Raw genomic sequence first — 19,233 nt, 5'->3', positions numbered from 1 at the left:
ACGGAGTCTTGCTCTGTCGCCCAGGCTAGAGTGCAGTGGCGCGATCTCGGCTTACTGCAAGCTCCACCTCCCGGGTTCACGCCATTCTCCTGCCTCAGCCTCCCAAGTAGCTGGGACTACAGGTGCCCGCCACCACGCCCGGCTAATTTTGTATTTTTTAATTTTTTTTTGTATTTTTAGTAGAGATGGGGTTTCACTGTGTTAGCCAGGATGGTCTCGATCTCCTGACCTCGTGATCCGCCCATCTTGGCCTCCCAAAGTGCTGGGATTACAGGCGTGAGCCACCGTGCCCAGCCCACTGTTTCTTTATTCTGCTACTGAGGTCAGGGCCAGCTCTTGAGTGCTGTTTGTTTTGTTAACAGCTTGATCAGGATATAATTCACATACCATAAAGTGCATAATTTTAGAGCGTACAATCCAGGAGTTTTTAGGACAGTCACAGAGTTCTGCAACCATCACCACAATCAATGTCAGAACTTCCCATCAACCCAAAAAGAAACCCCGTGGCCGTTGCGGTCACCCCCATTCTTCCCCGCCCCACCCTGTGGCAAGCAGCAGTCCGCTAGTGTTTGTCTCTAGGGATGTGCCTGTTGTGGACAGTTCAGATAAATGCAATAAAGTCATACAAGGTGTCGCCCCTCGTGTCTGGCCTCTGCCGCTCAGCACGGTAAGTTTTTGAGGCTCACCCCGGGTGGCTGGTGTCAGCACCCCGCTCCTGGCCGTGGCTGAATGATATCGCACCATATGGATGTGCCAAGCTTTGTTTGTCGGTTCATCAGCTGGTGGACGTTTGGTTGTTTTCACCTCGTGGCTATTGTGGATAGTGCTGCTCTGAACACTCAGGTACAAGGATTTGCCTGACTCTGTTTTCATTGCTCTTGCAGTGGAACCTAAGAGAACCGCTGTGCCGTATGGTAACTCTGGGTTTAACTTACCGAGGAACCACCAAACTGTTTTCCACAGCAGCTGCCCCATTTTACATGCCTACCAGCAGTGAATGAGGGTTTCAGTTTCTTCACATCCTCACCAACACTTTTTTATTTTTTTTTTGAGATGGAGTCTCGCTCTGTCACCCAGGCTGGAGCGCAGTGGTGCAATCTCAACTGACTGCAACCTCCGCCTCCCGGATTCAAGCAGTTCTCCTGCCTCAGCCTCCCAAGTAGCTGGAATGATAGGCATGCATCACCATGTCCATATAAGTTTTTGGTTTGTTTGTTTGTTTTGTTTTTGAGACTGAGTCTCGCTGTTGTCAGCCTGGACTAGAGTGCAATGGCTCAATCTCAGCTCACTGCAACCTCCGCCTCCGGGGTTCCAGCAATTCTCCTTCCCCAGCCTCCCAAGTAGCTGAGATTACAGGTGCCCACCACCACGCCCAGCTAATTTTTGTATTTTTAGTAGAAATGGGATTTCACCATGTTGGCCAGCCTGGTCTCGAACTCCTGACCTCAGGTGATCCACCTGCCTCAGCCTCCCAAAGTGCTGGGATTACGGGCGTGAGCCATGGTGCCCGGCCAATTTTTAGATTTTTGGTAGAGACAGGGTTTCACCATGTTGGCCGGGTTGGTCTCGAACACCTGCCTCGGCCTCCCAAAGTGCTGGGATTATAGGCATGAACCACCGCACCTGGCCAGCACCAACACTTATTTTTAATATTTTTGTTTTGCTGGGGTTTTTTCTGAGAGACAAGGTCTCGCTCTGTTGCTCAGGCTGGAGTTCAGTGGCATAAGTATAGCTCACTGCAGCCTCTGCTTTCTGGGCTCAAGCAGTCTTCCCGCCTCAGCCTCCCACGTAGCTGGGAGTAGAGGCACGTGGCACTGTGCCTGGCTTCAGGTGTTTTTTTTGTTTTGTTTTGTTTTAATGTGTGACTATGTCCTGTCACACAGCCCTGCCGAGGTCCTGAGAATATGTGCCCCTACCTACCCCACCCCCACTTTTTTTTATATGAAAGCTTCAGTATATTTGAAGTGGGTGTGAAGTGGTATCACACTGTGGCTTTGGTTTGTTTCCCTAATGATGGCCTCTTTTCATATGCTTACTGGCCCTTCATGCATCTTCCTAGGTAACTGCCTATTCAGATCTTTCACTCATTTTTTAATTAGGTTATTTGTCCTTTTATTGTTGATCTGTAAGAGTTCTTTAGGCCAGGCACTATGGCTCACGTGCCTGTAATCCTAGCACTTTGGGAGGCCAAGACGGGCAGATCACAAGGTCAGGAGTTCAAGACCAGCCTGGCCAACATAGTGAAACACTGTCTCTACTAAAAATACAAAAATTAACTGGGCATGGTGGTATGCACTTGTAATCCCATCTACTTGGGAGGCTGAGGCAAGAGAATCACTTGACCCTGGGAGGCAGAGGTTGCAGTGAGCCGAGATCACGCCCCTGCACTCCAGCTTGGGCTACAGAGCGAGACTTTGTCTCAAAAAAAAGAAAAAAAAGTTCTTTATGTAACCTGGATATTAGATCCTAGTCAGATGTGTCATTGACAAATATTTTCTCCTAATCCATGTGCTGTAATTGTGTGTATGTGTGTGCATGTATGTAATAAATAGCTTTATGGCTGTTCCTTTTGTCAGGGCTACATGTTAATTACAAAAGTAGAAAATTTAGAAAATTTACAAAGAAAACCAGTAAGAAGTAACTGTTGTTAAAGTGTAGAGTGCTATGCACCATCCCCTGTTTTAAGTACTCTACAAGGAATAATACCTTTTCTTTTGGTTTTGAGATGGGGTCTTGCTCTATTGCCCAGGCTGGAGTACAGTGGTGCCATCTGGCTCACCGCAACCTTCGCCTCCTGGGTTTAAGTGATTCTCCTGCCTCAGCCTGCCGAGTAGCTGGGACTGCAGGTGCACGCCACCGTGCCTGGCTAATTTTTGTATTTTTAGTAGAGATGGGGTTTCCCCATGTTGGCCAGGCTGGTCTCGAACTCCTAACCTCAAGTGATCCATCCGCCCCAGCCTTCCAAAGGGCTGGGCTTACAGGCGTGGGCCACCACACCCAGCCCGTGGAATAATATCTAGTTAATTTTCACCAAATCCCTACAAGGCAGCAGCAATTTGAGCTGCATTTCACAGGTGAGGAGAACGAGGCAGGAAGAGGTGAAGCACCGTGCCTGGTGTCAGGTCGGGATCCAGTCTCAGTGGCCGTGGCTGAGTTTTGCGTTTGTTGTCCTGGTTTCTCTCTGCCCAGGCTATATTCATCTGTGGTTTTTGGTGTGAGTTTTGCATTTGTTGTCCTGGTTTCTCTCTGCCCAGGCTGTATTCATTTGTGGTTTTTGGTGTGAGTTTTGTGTGTGTTGTCCCGGTTTCTCTCTGCCCAGGCTGTATTCATCTGCGGTTTTTGGTGACTTCGAGCAGTTTCCTCCTCCTGAAATCACCCGGAGGCCTGTTGAAGACTTAATCCTTCAAATGAAGGCTCTCAACATTGAAAAGGTCAGTTGCTGCCCCCAGTCCCGCTCTGAGCCACCCCAGTGGGCCACCTCCCTTTCCCTGAGGCAGGGAGCCCAGAGCTGGGCCTGCTGGTGTCTGGCCTGTGGCAGCCGCTTACACGACAGTGCATCAGCAGGTGCTCCCAGGGCTTTTGGACTCCTGTCACCGTTGCCTCCCTAATGCTGTGCCCCCGTGGGCACCCAGGGGATGGCTGCCTGCAGTAGAGGCAGCAGGGTCCTGCGCGCTGTTCGTGGACCATCTGTCCGTGGGGCGTGCAGAACGTGCTGCTGGCTCTTCCTGGCTGCAGCCTTCTCCGACGCAGTCCTCCAGTGGAGGGGGATCCCTCTAGGGTCACCTCCCCTCTCCCTGCTCCAGGGCAGGCTCTTCCTGGCTGCAGCCTTCTCCGGCGCAGTCCTCCAGTGGAGGGGGTCCCTCTAGGCTCACCTCCCCTCTCCCTGCTCCAGGGCAGGCTCTTCCTGGCTGCAGCCTTCTCCGGCGCAGTCCTCCAGTGGAGGGGGATCCCTCTAGGGTCACCTCCCCCTCCCTGCTCCAGGGCAGGCTGAGCCAGGCAGTGCCCCGTGCCACGCTGCGTGCCGTCCTGTGGGCATTCAGATCACCATTTAACTGATGAGGAAACAGAGGCAGGGAAGTGAAGGTTTTTGTCCAGGGTCACACATCGAATAAGCAATAGAACCCTTTTAAACATCTGTGCTCACTGATTTGTCTGGATGTTAATATGTTCAAAATTATAAAAACTTTAGATACTTGAGATCACCAGGGAGAAGGTGAAGCCTGTCCCACTGTCCACTATTTGTGACCTGTGTCCCAGTTATGTTTCCAAACACATAACATCCTGTACTTTATTATTGTGGTTGTCTGAATATTATGTGATATTTTACAGGCTGCTTTGGGCTTTTTTCACCTAATAAAAATCATGGGTGCTGGCCGGGCATGGTAGCTCACACCTGTAATCCCAGCACTTTGGGAGGCCGAGGCAGGTGAATTACTTGAGGTCAGGAATTCGAGACCAGCCTGGCCAACATGGTGAAACCCCATCTCTACTAAAAATAAATAAAAAAAAATATTAGCCAGGGAGGCTGGGCACGGTGGCTTACGCCTGTAATCCCAGCACTTTGGAAGGCCGAGGCAGGTGGATCACGAAGTCAGAAGTTCAGGACCAGCCTGGCCAACATAGTGAAACCCTGTCTGTAGTAAAGATATAAAAAATTAGCTGGGTGTGGTGGCACACACCTGTAATCCCAGCTACTCAGGAGGCTGAGGCAGGATAATCACTTGAACCCAGGAGGCAGAGGTTGCAGTGCACTTAGATTGCACCATTGCACTCCAGCCTGGGCGACAGGGCAAGACTCCGTCTCAAAAAAAAAAAAAGAAGCCAGGCATGGTGACAGGCACCTATAATCCCAGCTACTTGGGAGGCTGAGGCAGGAGAATCACTTGAGCCTGGGAGGCAGAGGTTGCAATGAGCCAAGATCATGCCATTGCACTCCAGTCTTGCTCTGTCTCAAAAAAAAAAAAGTGCTGGGTACGGTAGCTCACAGCACTTTGGGAGGCCAAGGCGGGCAGATCACAACATCAGGAATTCGAGACCAGCCTGGCCAATATGGTGAAACCCCGTCTCTACTAAAAATACAAAAATTAGACACTACAGGTGGTGGGCACCTGTAGTCCCAGCTACTTGGGAGGCTGAGGCAGGAGAATTGCTTGAACCCGAGAGGCAGCAGTTGCAGTGAGCCGAGGCCGTGCCATTGCACTCCAGCCTGGATGACATAGCAAGACTCCATCTCAAAAAAACAAGAATAAAAGAAAAAGAAAAACATCATAGATGCCAAGTACGTGCTGGGCGCTCTGTATGTGTGACCTCAGGTTATCCTCCCAGCCACTCTAGGAGGGAGTTGCTAGTGTTATCGCCCCATTTTCCAGATGAGGAGCCTGAGGCACAGAGACAGGCCTGATTGTGGGTCACATGGATAAAATGTGTCAGGGCTGGGCCGGGAGCTCAGTGTGGCTGGGAGCACTGTCTGGAGTGCCTCCCACAATGACATCACGTCCCCTCTGTAGAAACTCTGCAGTGGCTTCCCCTGGCTCTTGAGTCAGCTCCAGAGCAGGTCCCCACCTGCCTTCCCCCAGTCCTGGGTTCCTAGTGTTCCCGCCCTACCTGTGTGCCTGCTGTAGGCTCACCGCCCCGCCTCTAGCTTTATTGAGATAGAGTTGGCGCACCACACAGTCACCCGTTGAAAGTGTGCGGGTCAGTAGTTTCCAGTGTGTTCACAAAGTTGTGCAAACACCCCCATGGCCATTTTCATCACCCCAGACAGAAAGAAAGCATGTCGCCTTCATCTGTCACCACCTCCCAGCTCCCTGGCCCCCGCGCCCACTCCTCTCTATGGATTTGCCAGTTTGGGACATTTCATGCAGATGGAATCCTGCAACATGTGGCCTTTGGGCCCGGCGTCTTTCCCTGAGTGTGATGTTCTCAAGGTCCATCCGTGGTGTAGCGCGTGTCGCTGCTTCATTCCTTTTCGTGGCTGAATCATAGTCCATTTTGTGGATGGACTGCGTTTTGTTCCTCCACTCCTCCATTGAGAGACGCGTGGGTCGCTTCCGTCTTTTGGCTATTGTGATAAATTTATTCACATTATTATTATTATTATTTTTGAGAGGGAGTCTCACTCTGTCACCCAGGCTGGAATGCAGTGGCATGATCTCAGCTCACTGAAACCCCCGCCTCTCAGGTTCAAGTGATTCTCCCATCTCAGCCTCCCAAGTAGCTGGGACTACAGGTGAGCGCCACCACGCCCGGCTAATTTTTGTCTTTTTAGTAGAGATGGGGGTTTCACCATATTGGTCAGGCTGGTCTCGAACTCCTGACCTCAGGTCATCTGCCCGCCTCAGCCTCCCAAAGTGCTGGGATTACAGGCGTGAGCCACCGCACCGGGCCAATTTATTCATATTATGCCTCACTGACTACCTGTGGCCCCTCCTGGTCAAATGACGCTAAGTCCTCATGAGTGTAACAGTATGTTTAAAAACAAAAACCGAAAAAAGCACCCAGTGGGGGCAAAGCACAGCCCTCAGTGCCTAGCCAGTGCTTGGGATGTGTTTTTGAGTGAATGGATGATGTGAGTGAGTGAAGGAGGCTTTGGGGTTCCATTGGGACCTGGCCTTTGAGGGTGCCCCAGCCCCGTGTGTCCCCACTGGCATGAGCTGAACCCGGAGAGAGCGGGTGGAGGGAGTGCCTGCCACAGATGGAGCAGGAGCACCGGACTTGCTTCTTGGCATTCACCGTGTCCCTGCCGTGTCTCCTCGTGTCTCGTGTCCCAGGTCATCAACTTCCCCTTCCCGACGCCCCCCTCCGTGGAGGCCCTTCTTGCCGCCGAGGAGCTGTTGATCGCACTGGGTGCCCTGCAACCGCCCCAGAAAGCAGAAAGGTAGGGCCAAGAGATGCAGGACTCAGTTCCTGTCCTGTTCGGGGCCCTCTCTCCCCTTTGCTGGGCCTGAGCCGCCTCAAGCGTGAGGCCTCCCAGCTCTGGCTCCAGAGCTCCTCTCAGAGCACTGCCACCACCACCTCCATCTCCAGGGTGAAGCAACTGCAGAAGAACCGGCTGAGCTGCCCCATCACTGCGCTGGGCCGGACCATGGCCACGTTCCCCGTGGCACCCCGCTACGCCAAGATGCTGGCTCTGAGCCGGCAACACGGCTGCCTGCCCTATGCCATCACCATTGTGGCCAGCATGACGGTGCGGGAGCTGTTTGAGGAGCTGGACAGGTGCGAGGTTAGCAGCTGGGTACTCAGGGCCAAGCTCAGTCCTGACAGGGGCTCCAATCTGAGAGCCGACCTGCACCCCGGCTTCCTAGGGAATCACCGGCTTGTTGGGTGGCCTCCTGCAAGACCCTCATTCTCTCTGAGCCCTTCTGTATTCTGATCTCTGCAGTGGCCGTGTTGGTCCCTGTCTGCTGCCCCTTATACATCGCATGAAACAGACTAGGAGGTGGGGGGGTCCCCCTGATCATCAGAGGGTCATAGATTCCGGAAAAAGGACACTTTGAGTGAAACCATTTAAAACACAGACCAAAATAGGGAAAGGCAATACCCTTGAAAAGTGCCACTAAGGCCAGGCGCGGTGGCTGACGCCTGTAATCCCAGCACTTTGGGAGGCTGAGACTTGAGGTCAGGAGTTTGAGACTAGCCTGGACATGGTAAAACCCCGTCTGTATAAAAAAATACAAAAATTAGCCAGGCGTGGTGGCGCATGCCTATAATCCCAGCTACTTGGGAGGCTGAGGCATGAGAATCATTTGAACCCAGGAGGTAGAGGGTTGTGGTGAGCTGAGATCGCACCACTGTATTCCAGCCTGGGCAACAGTGAGACCCTTCTCTAAAAAAAGAAAAAGAAAAGTGACACTAAGACTGTGAAAGTATGTTGAAAGTGTGTTTAGTGCATTGTGTATTTAACAAAATTTACTTACAGATCATGACTACATGCTGATTCTTAGAATGAACAATTATTTAATGATTTCCTGGCATCCTGTGGCATAGATCTGCCTTTGGCAGCTTGATGATAAAAGGGGTCATTTCTGCAGAAATTTCTGGAAGCAACTTGAGTTTCTCAAGGACTTCGTAAGTCTTCAGTGTTCACATCATTCCTCCTGAAACAGCCTTTCACGCCATCAGTTGTGACCATCTCTGCCTCAGCTGTGAGCCAGGCTTCTGCTGCCACCAGGTCTCGTCAACTGTGAATGGAGCAGGCAGGCCCACGATGTCACTTCATTGACTCTGTGAGCCTCTGCATCTTGTGTAAAGCCCGCTGCTTGCTTCCCTTAGGGTCAGTCTGCCTGTGTTTGGACCATCTTGTCAGATGACAGAGCAGACACTAGTTGGGAAGGCAGTTAGGTGGACACTGGGGAATCTTTTGATATTTGGATGGTTTTTCTTTGTTTATCCTCCTCCACCTCCCCTCCCCAGTCTCACCCACCCTAACCAGGAACTTAACTTTAGGCCACGTCACTGCGTGGGCCATTCCATACTGCAGCCACTAACCGCACGTGGTCTGAGCCTGTGAAATGTGGCAATTACGGCAACAAACTGACTTAAAACCTTACTTATTTTTAGTAGTTTAAATTTAGACAGCCACATGTGGCTAGTGGCCACCATATTGGCCAGTGCAGTTCCAGACCTTTCCCTGTGCTCTGCACGGACAGAGATTTACTTTGAGGAAATGAGATCAGATGGTCCTGCAACTTGCCTTTTCTGCATCCTGTATCTTTTCAGGGTCAGTGCATCTGAACTTCAAAAGCAGCTTTAGCCAGGCATGGTGGCTCACGCCTGTAATCCCAGCACTTGGGATGCCGAGGCAGGCAGATTACTCAAGAGGTCAGGAGTTTGAGACCAGTCTGGCCAACACGGTGAAACGCCGTCTCTACTAAAAATAAAAAACCAGGCGTGGTGGTGGACACCTCTAATCCCAGCTATTCATCAGAATCCCTTGGGGAGAATAATAGGGTTCTCTGGAGAAACAAAAAGTGGTGTCCGTTTCAGTCGGGGTCTGAAGGCGCAGGAACCAGGAGCGTCAAGGGCAGGGAAGACCCAGCTCACACAGTCAGCAGAGCCCGAAGTCACACCTCCTCTGCCTACTTGGGCCCTCAGTGGATCGGATGCGGCCCCCACCCACACTGGGGAGGGCAGTAGCTTTATGCCGGTCACCAATTCAAAGACACACCCAGAAATAGAGCTTAACCAGCTATCTGGACATCACTTTGCTCAGTTAAGTGGACACAAAATTAACTGTCACATGTAAGGTCTTGAAAACCGAGGTGTCTTGGCCTCTGCCCAGATCCCCTGATCAGCATCTCCTGGTCCCAGCATCTCTAAGACTGCCTGTGCAATGCTGGTGTCAAGGCTCTATAGCATGGTGACTGAGAGCTCAGGTCTGGTTCAAATCTCCCTCTGCCATTCTGAGCTGTGTGGCCTTAGGCAAGTGACTGTACCACTCTGAGCTTCATTTTCTCCATCTGGAAAATGGGGATAATGATGATGATGATAATTGGATTGTTGGTAGAATTAAATGAGTTAACACAAGCAAAGCTCTTTGAGCCGTGCCTGACACATATGTAAGTGTTAGTATTATTTTCAGGTTTGGAAGCTACTGGCATCATTCATTTATCCAGTCCACCTTGGTGGCTATTTAAGCAGTTTGCAGAGTTTTTTTTTACTTAAAAATGGTGCAGTGGCCGGGAACGATGGCTCACGCCTGTAATCCCAGCACTCTGGGAGGCCGAGATGGGTGGATCATGAGGTCAGGAGATCGAGACCATCCTGGCTAACACGGTGAAACCCCGTCTCTACTAAAAAAAGTACAAAAAATTAGCCAGGCGTGGTGGCGGGCGCCTGTAGTCCCAGCTACTCGGGAGGCTGAGGCAGGAGAATGGTGTGAACCTGGAAGGCAGAACTTGCAGTGAGCCGAGATCGGGCCACTGCACTCCGGCCTGGGCGACAGAGCGAGACTCTATCTCAAAAAAAAGAAAAAAAGCAACGGTGCAGCGGTGGCTGCCAATGGTGAATTTTGAGCTGGACCTTGATACCTGAATTACATTCATTGGTGACTCCACAAGGCCTCTGAGCCTGTCCTGATGAATAAAAGAGTTCCCCCCGCTGAGGCCCTGAGTGCAGCAGGGAACCCAGCCCGGACAGTATGTGTGTGTTTGCAGACCGGCAGCCAGTGACGAGGAGCTCGCCAGGCTGAAGAGCAAGCGGGCCTGGGTGGCCCAGATGAAGAGGACCTGGGCAGGGCAGGGGGCTTCTCTGAAGCTCGGCGACCTCATGGTGCTGCTGGGTTAGTGCCCTGCCTGGTGGAGGGTGGTGGGAGGGTCACCCAGGCATGGGATGGATCAGAGAGCGAGCATGCCCCCTCTTCGTTCCCTAGGTGCCGTGGGAGCCTGTGAGTATGCCGGCTGCACACCCCAGTTTTGCGAAGCCAACGGGCTGCGGTACAAAGCCATGATGGAGATCCGGCGCCTGCGGGGCCAGCTGACCAGCGCAGGTACGGCCCCGCGCCAGCATATGCTGCTGCACCCGGTGGGCACCCCGACCTGGGCACTTGAAATGTTTAAAAAAGTGATCCATAGAGTCCATGTTTGCACACTTGCTACGCACCAAAATGTTTTTATAACCCTAAATCAATACTTGGGGGAGCTTTTCCAGGCACGAGGGAATGTGCACACGAGCAGGGCACTAACAGATTCGAGCTGCCAGCCTGTGCCTTCCCCCACCAGGTCGTCTCTCGGTTTCACCTTTTCCCTGGTGAGGCCCTGCCGTTTTCCATCACTGCTCTGGCCTGGACTCCCTTCCCTCCCACATGTCCCCCAGACCCTTCTCATGCAGAAGGATGAGGCCTTGCCCTGGACTCTACCTCAGCCCAGCAGCACATAATCCTTCCTGCCACCAACACCCAGGGAAGCTTGAGAGGAAGGAAATGTCCTCCAACATATGGCAAGAGGACCATGCGTACAGAGGGCAGCCTGGACACTGGGTCTCTTCTGGGCAGGCCACGTTCTTTTACCCAAGGCTAGTGGGGAATTTGCCTTCCATTCAAGGAGATCCCAGGGTTTGATGCCAGGATTGATGGCTCTCTTCCAGCCGATCCTTCTCCCAGCGCCAGGTGCATGGTGGTGGCCCTGTCACTGTGCTCTGTGTCCCTCTGGCTGTGGCTTTCCAGAACAGCCCCATTCCAGGTGCAGCAGCTCAGAATTGCAGTCAGCCTCTAGATAGCACTGGTTACAGTGGCTTGGTGACATTAGACCTTTATTGTTGCAAGGAAGAGAAGCCACTGAGTCAGCAGCCCAGGGCATTTCTCTGCTGCCATCCTCCTGCCATTCTCTGTGCCTTCCATCCTAAGGTCACCTCATGGGCTGAGGAGGTAGTTGGAGGCTTGGTCGCCCCTGCCTTCCGGGCAGGAGAAGGGAAGGACAAGGCCAGGGCACCCGCCGGCTGTCCTTTTCCTGTATTGAACGTTCCCAGGAATTCCAGCCGCAACTTCCTTCTTCACATCATGGACCAGAACTGAGTCTGAGGCCACCTGGGTGTTGGGGGAGGGCCGTCTCCTAGCAGAATGCTCTGCTGACCAGGCAGGATATGAGGCTTTGTCCCAAGGGAGAAGGAGGGGCTGGGGGGCGGCTGCAGTCCTGCCTGCTGGGGGCTTTGGGTCCTGCCGGTGGCCTCTGGGGAGTGGCTGAGGCTAAAGCACTGAACATGGTTGGGACTTTCTAGGAGGTCAGGGCAGAGCTGGCCCCAGGCCTCGCAACCACCATCCTCACTCTTGGATCTCCCCTCAGTCAATGCCGTGTGCCCAGAGGCTGAGCTCTTCGTGGATCCCAAGATGCAGCCGCCCACCGAGAGCCAGGTAACCTACCTGCGACAGATCGTGACGGCCGGCCTGGGGGACCACCTGGCCCGCAGGGTCCAGAGCGAGGAGCTGCTGGAGGACAAGTGGAGGAATGCCTACAAGGTGGGGCCCCCACCGTCTCCCTGCCAGGGTAGCTTGGGGCACGGTCGGGGCACCTGGCGAGGGGCAGGCAGGCTGGGTCCTCGGGGTCTTGGGGAGGCCTGTCCCCCTCAGTTGTGGGTCCCCACCGAGGAACAAGTGGGGCTTGCAGTAGAATCACATCTTCCTTGGTTAGTTTCTCACTCCCAACTTTTTTTTTTAATAACAGTTTAATGGAGATAGAATTCACACAGCATTTAAACTCTTTTTGGGTTTTCTGTTTTTCTTAGAAACGGGGTCTCGCTCTGCTGCCCAGTATAGAGTGCAGTGGCACAATCATAGCTCACTGGAGCCTCAAATTCCCAGGCACAAACAACGTTCTTGCCTCAGCCTCCTGAGTAGTTGGGACTAATTTTGTTGTTGTTGTTTTGTTTTTTGAGACAGAGCCTCACTCTGTTGCCCAGATTAGAATGTAGTGGCGCGAACTCAGCTCACTGCAACCTCCATCTCCTGGGTTCCAGCCATTTTCCTGCCTCAGCCTCCCAAGTAGCTGGGATTACAGGCACGTGCCACCACAGCCAGCTAATTTTTGTGTTTTTACTAGAGAAGGGGTTTCATCATTTTGGCCAGGCTGGTCTCAAACTCCTGGCCTCAAATGATCTGCCTGCCTCAGCCTCCCAAAATGCTGGGCTTACAGGCAGTGTTACCCAGGCTGGTCTTGAACTCCTGGCCTCTAGCAATCCTTCCACCTTGGGCTGCCAAACTGTTGGGATTACAGATGTGACCCACTGCATCTGGCCTGCATTTAAACCCATTTAAAGTGTTCAATTCAGTGGTTTTTAGTATTTTCACAGAGTTTTGCAACCATTAGCATAGTTAACTTTAGAACATTTTTATTACCCAACAAAGAAACCCCACACCTGTAAGCTATGAGTCCCCAGTTCCCCTTCACCACCGTTTTCATGATCCTGCTTTCCGTCGGTGGATCTGCCTGTACTGGACATGTGGCATGAGTGGAATCTTAACATACATGGCTTTCCGTGTCTGGCCTCTTTCACTTAGTGTGATGCTTTCAAGCCCCATCCATGCCATGGCGGGCGTGGGTGCTTCCTTTTTTTTTTCTATTTTCTGAGATGGAGTTTTGCTCTTGTTGCCCAAGCTGGGAGTGCAATGGCATGATCTTGGCTCACTGCAACCTCCACCTCCCAGGTTCAAGCAATTCTCCTACCTCAGCCTCCCGAGTAGCTGGGATTACAGGTGTGCGCCACCACACCCAGCTAATTTTTTGTATTTTTAGTAGAAATAGGGTTTCATCAACATGGTGAAACCAGCCAGGCTGGTCTCGAACTCTTGACCTCAGATGATCCACCTGCTTTGGCCTCCCAGAGTGTTAGATTATAGGCATGAGCCACCGCACCTGGCACTTCCTTCCTTTTCATGGCTAGATCAGACTCCGGTGTGCAGATGGGCCGCGTTTCCTGGCAGATGGAACACTCTCCCACTTTTGTGGCTGGAGTGGATATTCAGAGTCTCCTGGGTTGAGAGTATGCAGAGACCCTGGGCTTGGGTTCCTTACTGACCACATCACCTCCATTCTCTGCAGACCCCTCTCCTCGACGACCCTGTCTTCATCCACCCCAGCTCCGTCCTTTTCAAAGAGCTCCCCGAGTTTGTGGTCTACCAGGAAATCATGGAGACCACCAAGATGTACATGAAAGGTGCTGAGGCCTGGGGACAGCCCCTTGTCCCCCGATGGTGGCTGTGATGGGGGTGTGGCTGGGACCCTGGGGCAGAGGCATGGGAGCCCCTCCCACAGAGGGCGCCGCTGTAACCCCAGCTTCCTCCCCCGGCCCCCAGGCGTCTCTAGCGTGGAGGTCCAGTGGATCCCGGCCCTGCTTCCCTCTTACTGCCAGTTTGACAAGCCCCTGGAGGAGCCAGCCCCTACCTACTGCCCCGAGCGGGGGCGGGTGCTGTGTCACCGAGCCAGCGTGTTCTGTGAGTTGGGGCAGTGTCCCAGGCAACCTGAGCCTCCCACAGCCGTGGGCTTCTCGGACGCATGGCCCTGTCCCCTGCCCCTGGCTGTGTGTGTCTTGGGTGGGGGAGGGATGGGACTCAGGCGGTCAGCTACAAGAGGGTCCTGGCTCACTGACTCCTGCCCTCCAGATCGCGTGGGCTGGCCGCTCCCCGCCATCGAGGTGGATTTTCCAGAGGGCATTGACCGCTACAAGCACTTTGCCCGGTTCCTGCTGGAAGGACAGGTAGGTGGCACAGCGGCTCCAGGCCCTCATCTCAGGTACCGTGGGCAGCAGCAGCCTCACCCCTTCCTGTGGTCTCTCATCAGGTCTTCCGCAAGCTGGCCTCATACCAGAGCTGTCTGCTGTCCAGCCCCAGCACCATGCTGAAGACGTGGGCCAGGTACTGCTTGCAGTGGGCAGGAGGGGTGGAGGCCTGAATGACCTCCCCAGGGCTGCTGGGACAGAGCACCACACACGGGGAGGCTTAAAAGATCCGAAGCGTGTGCTCAGGTCTGAAGGCTGCAGGGCCACGCTCTGTGCATCGGCTTTCGGGGAGGGTCCCTCTTGCCTCTGCTGGCCTCCTGGGCTTGTGGCCACATCACGGCAGTCTCTGCCTCCATCTTCATGTGGCCGTCTCTCTGTGTGTCTCTAGTCTCCCTCCCTGTGCTCTCTCCTTATAAGGACACCAGTCATTGGATTCAGGGTCCACCCTACTCCAGGGTGACCTCTCCTTAACTCATGACATTTGCAATGACCCTCTTTCCATATAAGGTCACACGCTGATGTTCTTGGTGGGCATGAATCTGGGGTAGGGGAGACACTGGGCTGCTTCCTGAGAGTTGCCCGGTGTCAGTGAGAGGCATCCTGGCCCTAGGGACTTCCAGCTGAGCAGACCCCTGCCCCATCCCGCCCACCACCTCTGCTTCAGGGCTCACCCTTGCCCTCCACCTCCTCCTGCTCTCCTCCTGCCTGTGGTCCAGACCCACAGACACCTCCCCCTTCCTGGGACTGGCGGAGCCTGTGGTGCAGGGGCTTAGAGCACTGGAGGCAGGCAGGAGGTGCAGGCAGGTGCCAGGGACTCAAGATGGGGTGTGTTGCACAGCACCTGCTGCTGGGCTGTCAGGAGCAGCGTCAGTCACCCAGCTCACGTTTTCCAGTGCGGCCCTGTCCCAGGCATGTTCTCGGGGCTGGGATACAGACACGGTCTCTGTCCTACAGTGCCGTCGCTCGGCCCCAGAGGGACAGAGCAGGACATGAGTGAGGCCTCAATGGGCTTGGGGTGTTGTGCGACTGGGCTGGTCGAGGAAAGCCTCACTGGGCAGATTCAGAGGAGGCAGGGCCGGAGCAGGGCACAAATCTGGAGGAAGGTTCCAGATGAGACAAGTTGCATGCACGGAGCAGCCTTGGTGGGCAAGGAATGTGGGCCAGAGGCAGCCAGGGTGGATGGGAGGAGGTGGGATCTAGAGCCTTCTGTCCCAGGATGATTAGGGGAAGGGGACCCTTTGCTTTCTCTTTTATTTTATTATTATTATTTATTTTTTAGAAGGCCTGTCTAGAGAATTTTGGTTTTTTTGCTTTTGAGTTTTGTTTGCTTGTTTGTTTGAGACAGAGTTTTGTTCTTGTTGCCCAGGCTAGAGTACAATGGCACAATCTCGGCTCACTGCAGCCTCTGCCTCCCGGGTTCAAGTGATTCTCCTGCCTCAGCCTCCTGAGTAGCTGGGATTACAGGCACCCGCCACCATGCCCGGCAAATATTTTTGGATTTTTAGTAGAGATAGGGTTTCACCATGTTAGCCAAGCTGGTCTCGAACTCCTGGCCTCAGGTGATCCACCTGCCTCAGCCTCCCAAAGTGCTGGGATTACAGGCGTGAGCCACCACGCCCAGCCAATTTGTTTGTTTTTGAGACAAGGTCTTGCTCTGTCACCCAGGCTGGAGTGCAGTGGTATAATCATGGCTCACTGCAGCCTCCAACTCCCGGGCTCAAGGGATCCTCCTACTTCAGCTTCCCGAGTAACTGGGGCTACAGGTGCATGTCACCATGCCCAGCCAGCTCTTTACCCTGCGGGGTGGGGCCGGTAGGGTGGTGATGCCTGCCCTGTTTTCAGGCCCCCAGCAGCAGCTGGTCTGTGCCCTGGCTGCCTGCCACCAACCTGCATCCCTGCCCCACAGGCTGCAGCCCCGGACGGAGAGCCTCCTGCGAGCCCTGGTTGCAGAGAAGGCTGACTGCCGTGAAGCCTTGCTGGCCGCTTGGAAGAAAAACCCCAAATGTGAGTTTGACCAGGGCCAGGGGATGGGAGTGGACAGGATGGGGTCACCGAAGCAGGGGCTTTGTGCTTTGTGCACAGTCAGCCCTGGCTTGGCAGAAGGATCTGGCCCCATGGCTGCTGGCCAGCTTCCTGCCACCTCAGGAGAGTCCCTGGGCCCAGGGTCACCCTGACACTATCCTCCTTCCCTCCCCTGCAGACCTGCTGGCCGAGTACTGTGAGTGGCTTCCACAGGCCATGCACCCCGATATCGAGAAAGCCTGGCCCCCTACAACTGACCACTGACCAGACACCTGGCTGGAGGGCCGAAGACTGGAGGGCTGGCAGCAGCCTGTCACCCTGCGACCATGACTGCCTGGCGTGGGCTTCATGGCCTGCTCTCGGGAAGCAGGTCAAGCCCTGGGAACCTCGTCCATGAGAACTCGATACTGTATGAAGCGTGCTGCTGCCCGTGCCGTCTGGCCTGGGGGTGACTTTTTGAACTGATTATTACATGGTGGATGATGATTTCATCTCACGTGCTGGACGCTGTTCTGTTCAGTGTGCTCTTTGGACTACATTAGTCTGCCGTGGAGCAGCAGGGCCGGAGGTCTCTGCAGTCCCTTCCCCGCTGCCCTACCAGAAGGCCAAGGAGGCACGTGGAGGGCTCATCCTTTCTGCAATTCTTCCCTCTAGAGTCAGGGAGGTCCGCCCAGCCCTGGCCTCACAGCCGTCCCAGATGTTAGGTGAGCCACCGAGCTGTGCGTTGACCTTGAGGGGCCCGGCTCGGGGCCCCCAGGCTCCACGCCTTCTTGGGAGGGTGGACGCCAGCACCTTTCCTGTGTTACGGCTGCGGGGAGCGAGCATCTCGTCTGCCTGTGGTCAGCTCTCAGACGGCAGGGAGCGGAGCTGACCTTGGCCGTGCTTGGTCACCGTTGCCATGCCGCAGAGGATGGGCCTAGCTAGGCTGGGGCCACAGGACTATTCTGCCGGCCTTGAATGGGGACTGCAGAACCCTCAGTTTGTCTCCCTTGTTCTTCTGTGGCCGAGGTGGGAGGGGTAGGTCCCCCAGCAAGAGAGACAGGAGCACCCCAGACAGGACCAAGGAGTCGGGAGGCCCCTGCCCTTCTGTCCTCCATGGTGAGGGCCCGGACGTCTCCCCAGAGCCCAGCGCTCGCAGGATGGATTCCGCTCCTGGCTTTGCTTCTGCGGCTTTGGTGGAGACAGTTATGGAATAAAATGTTCCTTGCACCCAGATTATTTTGTGGAATACGCTTGGGGAAGGACACCCAGGTGGCGAGTGTGCTGTCGCGGGACGCGGCCTGGTGGCCGACCTGCCTTCCCAGTACTGCCATCTGCTCTAGGGAGGCCTCTCCTCGCTGGGTTTACTTACCTCCCTGGCTGCTCTCGAAGCCCGAGCAGCTCCCTCTCCCCACCTGCCCCATAGCCAAGATGGCAGCCCGGCCCTTCTCGCTCCAGGTTCCTCCCCAGGAGCCCAAGGCAGGGCCGTGAGCCAGGGCCCTGCAGACACGTTTGCTTAACCCACCCAGTGATTGAGGAAGACCTGAATTCCTCACTAACATGTAGAATTGAGCTGTTTCCCACTCAAAAGTACTGACCTCCAGCTTTCCTGAAATCCCACTGCATATGGGCTGGCAATTCTGAGATGAAAGCGGAAGCCATCATTCCCGCCGCTGTCTCAGGTGCCGGGGCAGCCTCCTTAGGGACGTCCCTGCCTCCTCATCGCACTCCACAGCCAAGCGTCCACAGTTGTAATTAGGTGATGCTTTTTAAAAAATGTTATGTAGCCGGGCGCGGTGGCTCAAGCCTGTAATCCCAGCACTTTGGGAGGCCGAGACGGGTGGATCACGAGGTCAGGAGATCGAGACCATCCTGGCTAACACGGTGAAACCCCATCTCTACTAAAAAATACAAAAAACTAGCCGGGCGAGGTGGCGGGCGCCTGTAGTCCCAGCTACTCAGGAGGCTGAGGCAGGAGAATGGCGTAAACCCAGGAGGTGGAGCTTGCAGTGAGCTGAGATCCGGCCACTGCACCCCAGCCTGGGCGACAGAGCAAGACTCCGTCTCCAAAAAAAAAAAAAAAAAAAAAAAAAGTTGTGTAATTAACATACCATAAAATTCACCATTTGAAGGTATACAGTTGCTTTTAGTATATCACAGTTGTGCAACCATTACCATGACCTGATTCCAGAGCATTTTTCTAGCCCTAAAAATATACCCCGTACCCATCAGCAGTCTGCCCCATTTCTCCCAGTTCCCCCAGCTCCAGGCCCCACGAATTCACTTTCTGTCTCTGGATTTGCGCTTTCTGGACATTTATCTCTTGTTGCTTTTTTTGTTGTTGTTTTTTTGTTTTTGTTTTTTTTTAGAAATGTACCATTTTATTACAAAGAGGCTCACAAAAATGAAAATCGTATCTCAAAAAGGAAACTAGACTAGCACCTCCACCTGCAGAATTAGGAGAAGACCGGGCCGGCAGCGTTTCTTGGCTCACTTGAGGCCAGTGGGAAGGTATGAAAACAGGCTGATGTTACCTTAGGAGCCTGGAAAGAACAAGAAATCCTTGAAGACCCAGCTACCCCTTCTAGAATGTTCAATAAGGGCACCTTTCCAAAGCTATTAAGCGGGCACTTGGCATTTCAGGATTTTGTCTTATGGTTGCATAAAAGTATCCCTTTCACCCAGACCTGGCACCCTTTATGGTTCAAAGTTAAGAACTGGGGAAGAAGGCCGGACGTGGTGGCTCAAGCCTGTAATCCCAGCACTTTGGGAGGCCGAGACGGGCAGATCACGAGGTCAGGAGATCGAGACCATCCTGGCTAACCCGGTGAAACCCCGTCTCTACTAAAAAAATACAAAAAGCTAGCCGGGCGAGGTGGCGGGCACCTGTAGTCCCAGCTACTCGGGAGGCTGAGGCAGGAGAATGGCGTAAACTCGGGAGGTGGAGCTTGCGGTGAGCTGAGATCCGGCCACGGCACTCCAGCCTGGGCCACAGAGCGAGACTCCGTCTCAAAAAAAAAAAAGAAA

At 53.9% G+C, this 19,233-nt stretch overlaps 1 protein-coding gene across 7 annotated transcripts in view; it reads left to right on the top strand.

Moving 5' to 3' along the window:
• The window catches only part of DHX37 (DEAH-box helicase 37), a 45,557-nt gene extending 28,115 nt beyond the window's left edge, over positions 1 to 17,442 (top strand). For 2 of the 7 annotated variants that reach the window (XM_045366208.2, XM_005572604.3), the window contains 12 exons: positions 3,320 to 3,431; positions 6,771 to 6,877; positions 7,027 to 7,215; positions 10,155 to 10,279; positions 10,370 to 10,486; positions 11,778 to 11,950; positions 13,530 to 13,644; positions 13,784 to 13,921; positions 14,090 to 14,184; positions 14,268 to 14,341; positions 16,112 to 16,209; positions 16,406 to 17,442. In XM_045366208.2, the coding sequence (XP_045222143.2) occupies positions 3,320 to 3,431; positions 6,771 to 6,877; positions 7,027 to 7,215; positions 10,155 to 10,279; positions 10,370 to 10,486; positions 11,778 to 11,950; positions 13,530 to 13,644; positions 13,784 to 13,921; positions 14,090 to 14,184; positions 14,268 to 14,341; positions 16,112 to 16,209; positions 16,406 to 16,491 (1,429 nt within the window). In that variant the 3' untranslated portion in view covers positions 16,492 to 17,442. Of the gene's footprint in view, positions 1 to 3,319; positions 3,432 to 6,770; positions 6,878 to 7,026; positions 7,223 to 7,918; positions 8,068 to 8,105; positions 8,273 to 10,154; positions 10,280 to 10,369; positions 10,487 to 11,341; positions 11,571 to 11,777; positions 11,951 to 13,529; positions 13,645 to 13,783; positions 13,922 to 14,089; positions 14,185 to 14,267; positions 14,342 to 16,111; positions 16,210 to 16,405 lie in introns of those variants that run through there. The other 5 variants (XR_012420826.1, XR_012420827.1, XM_074008382.1 and 2 more) reach the window with 5 other exon arrangements.
• The last annotated feature ends 1,791 nt before the right edge of the window (positions 17,443 to 19,233 follow it).

Source organism: Macaca fascicularis, chromosome 11 (genome assembly GCF_037993035.2).
Source record: "Macaca fascicularis isolate 582-1 chromosome 11, T2T-MFA8v1.1".
Taxonomy (NCBI): Eukaryota; Metazoa; Chordata; class Mammalia; order Primates; family Cercopithecidae; genus Macaca; species Macaca fascicularis.
This window is presented reverse-complemented; position numbering and strand designations above follow the sequence as displayed.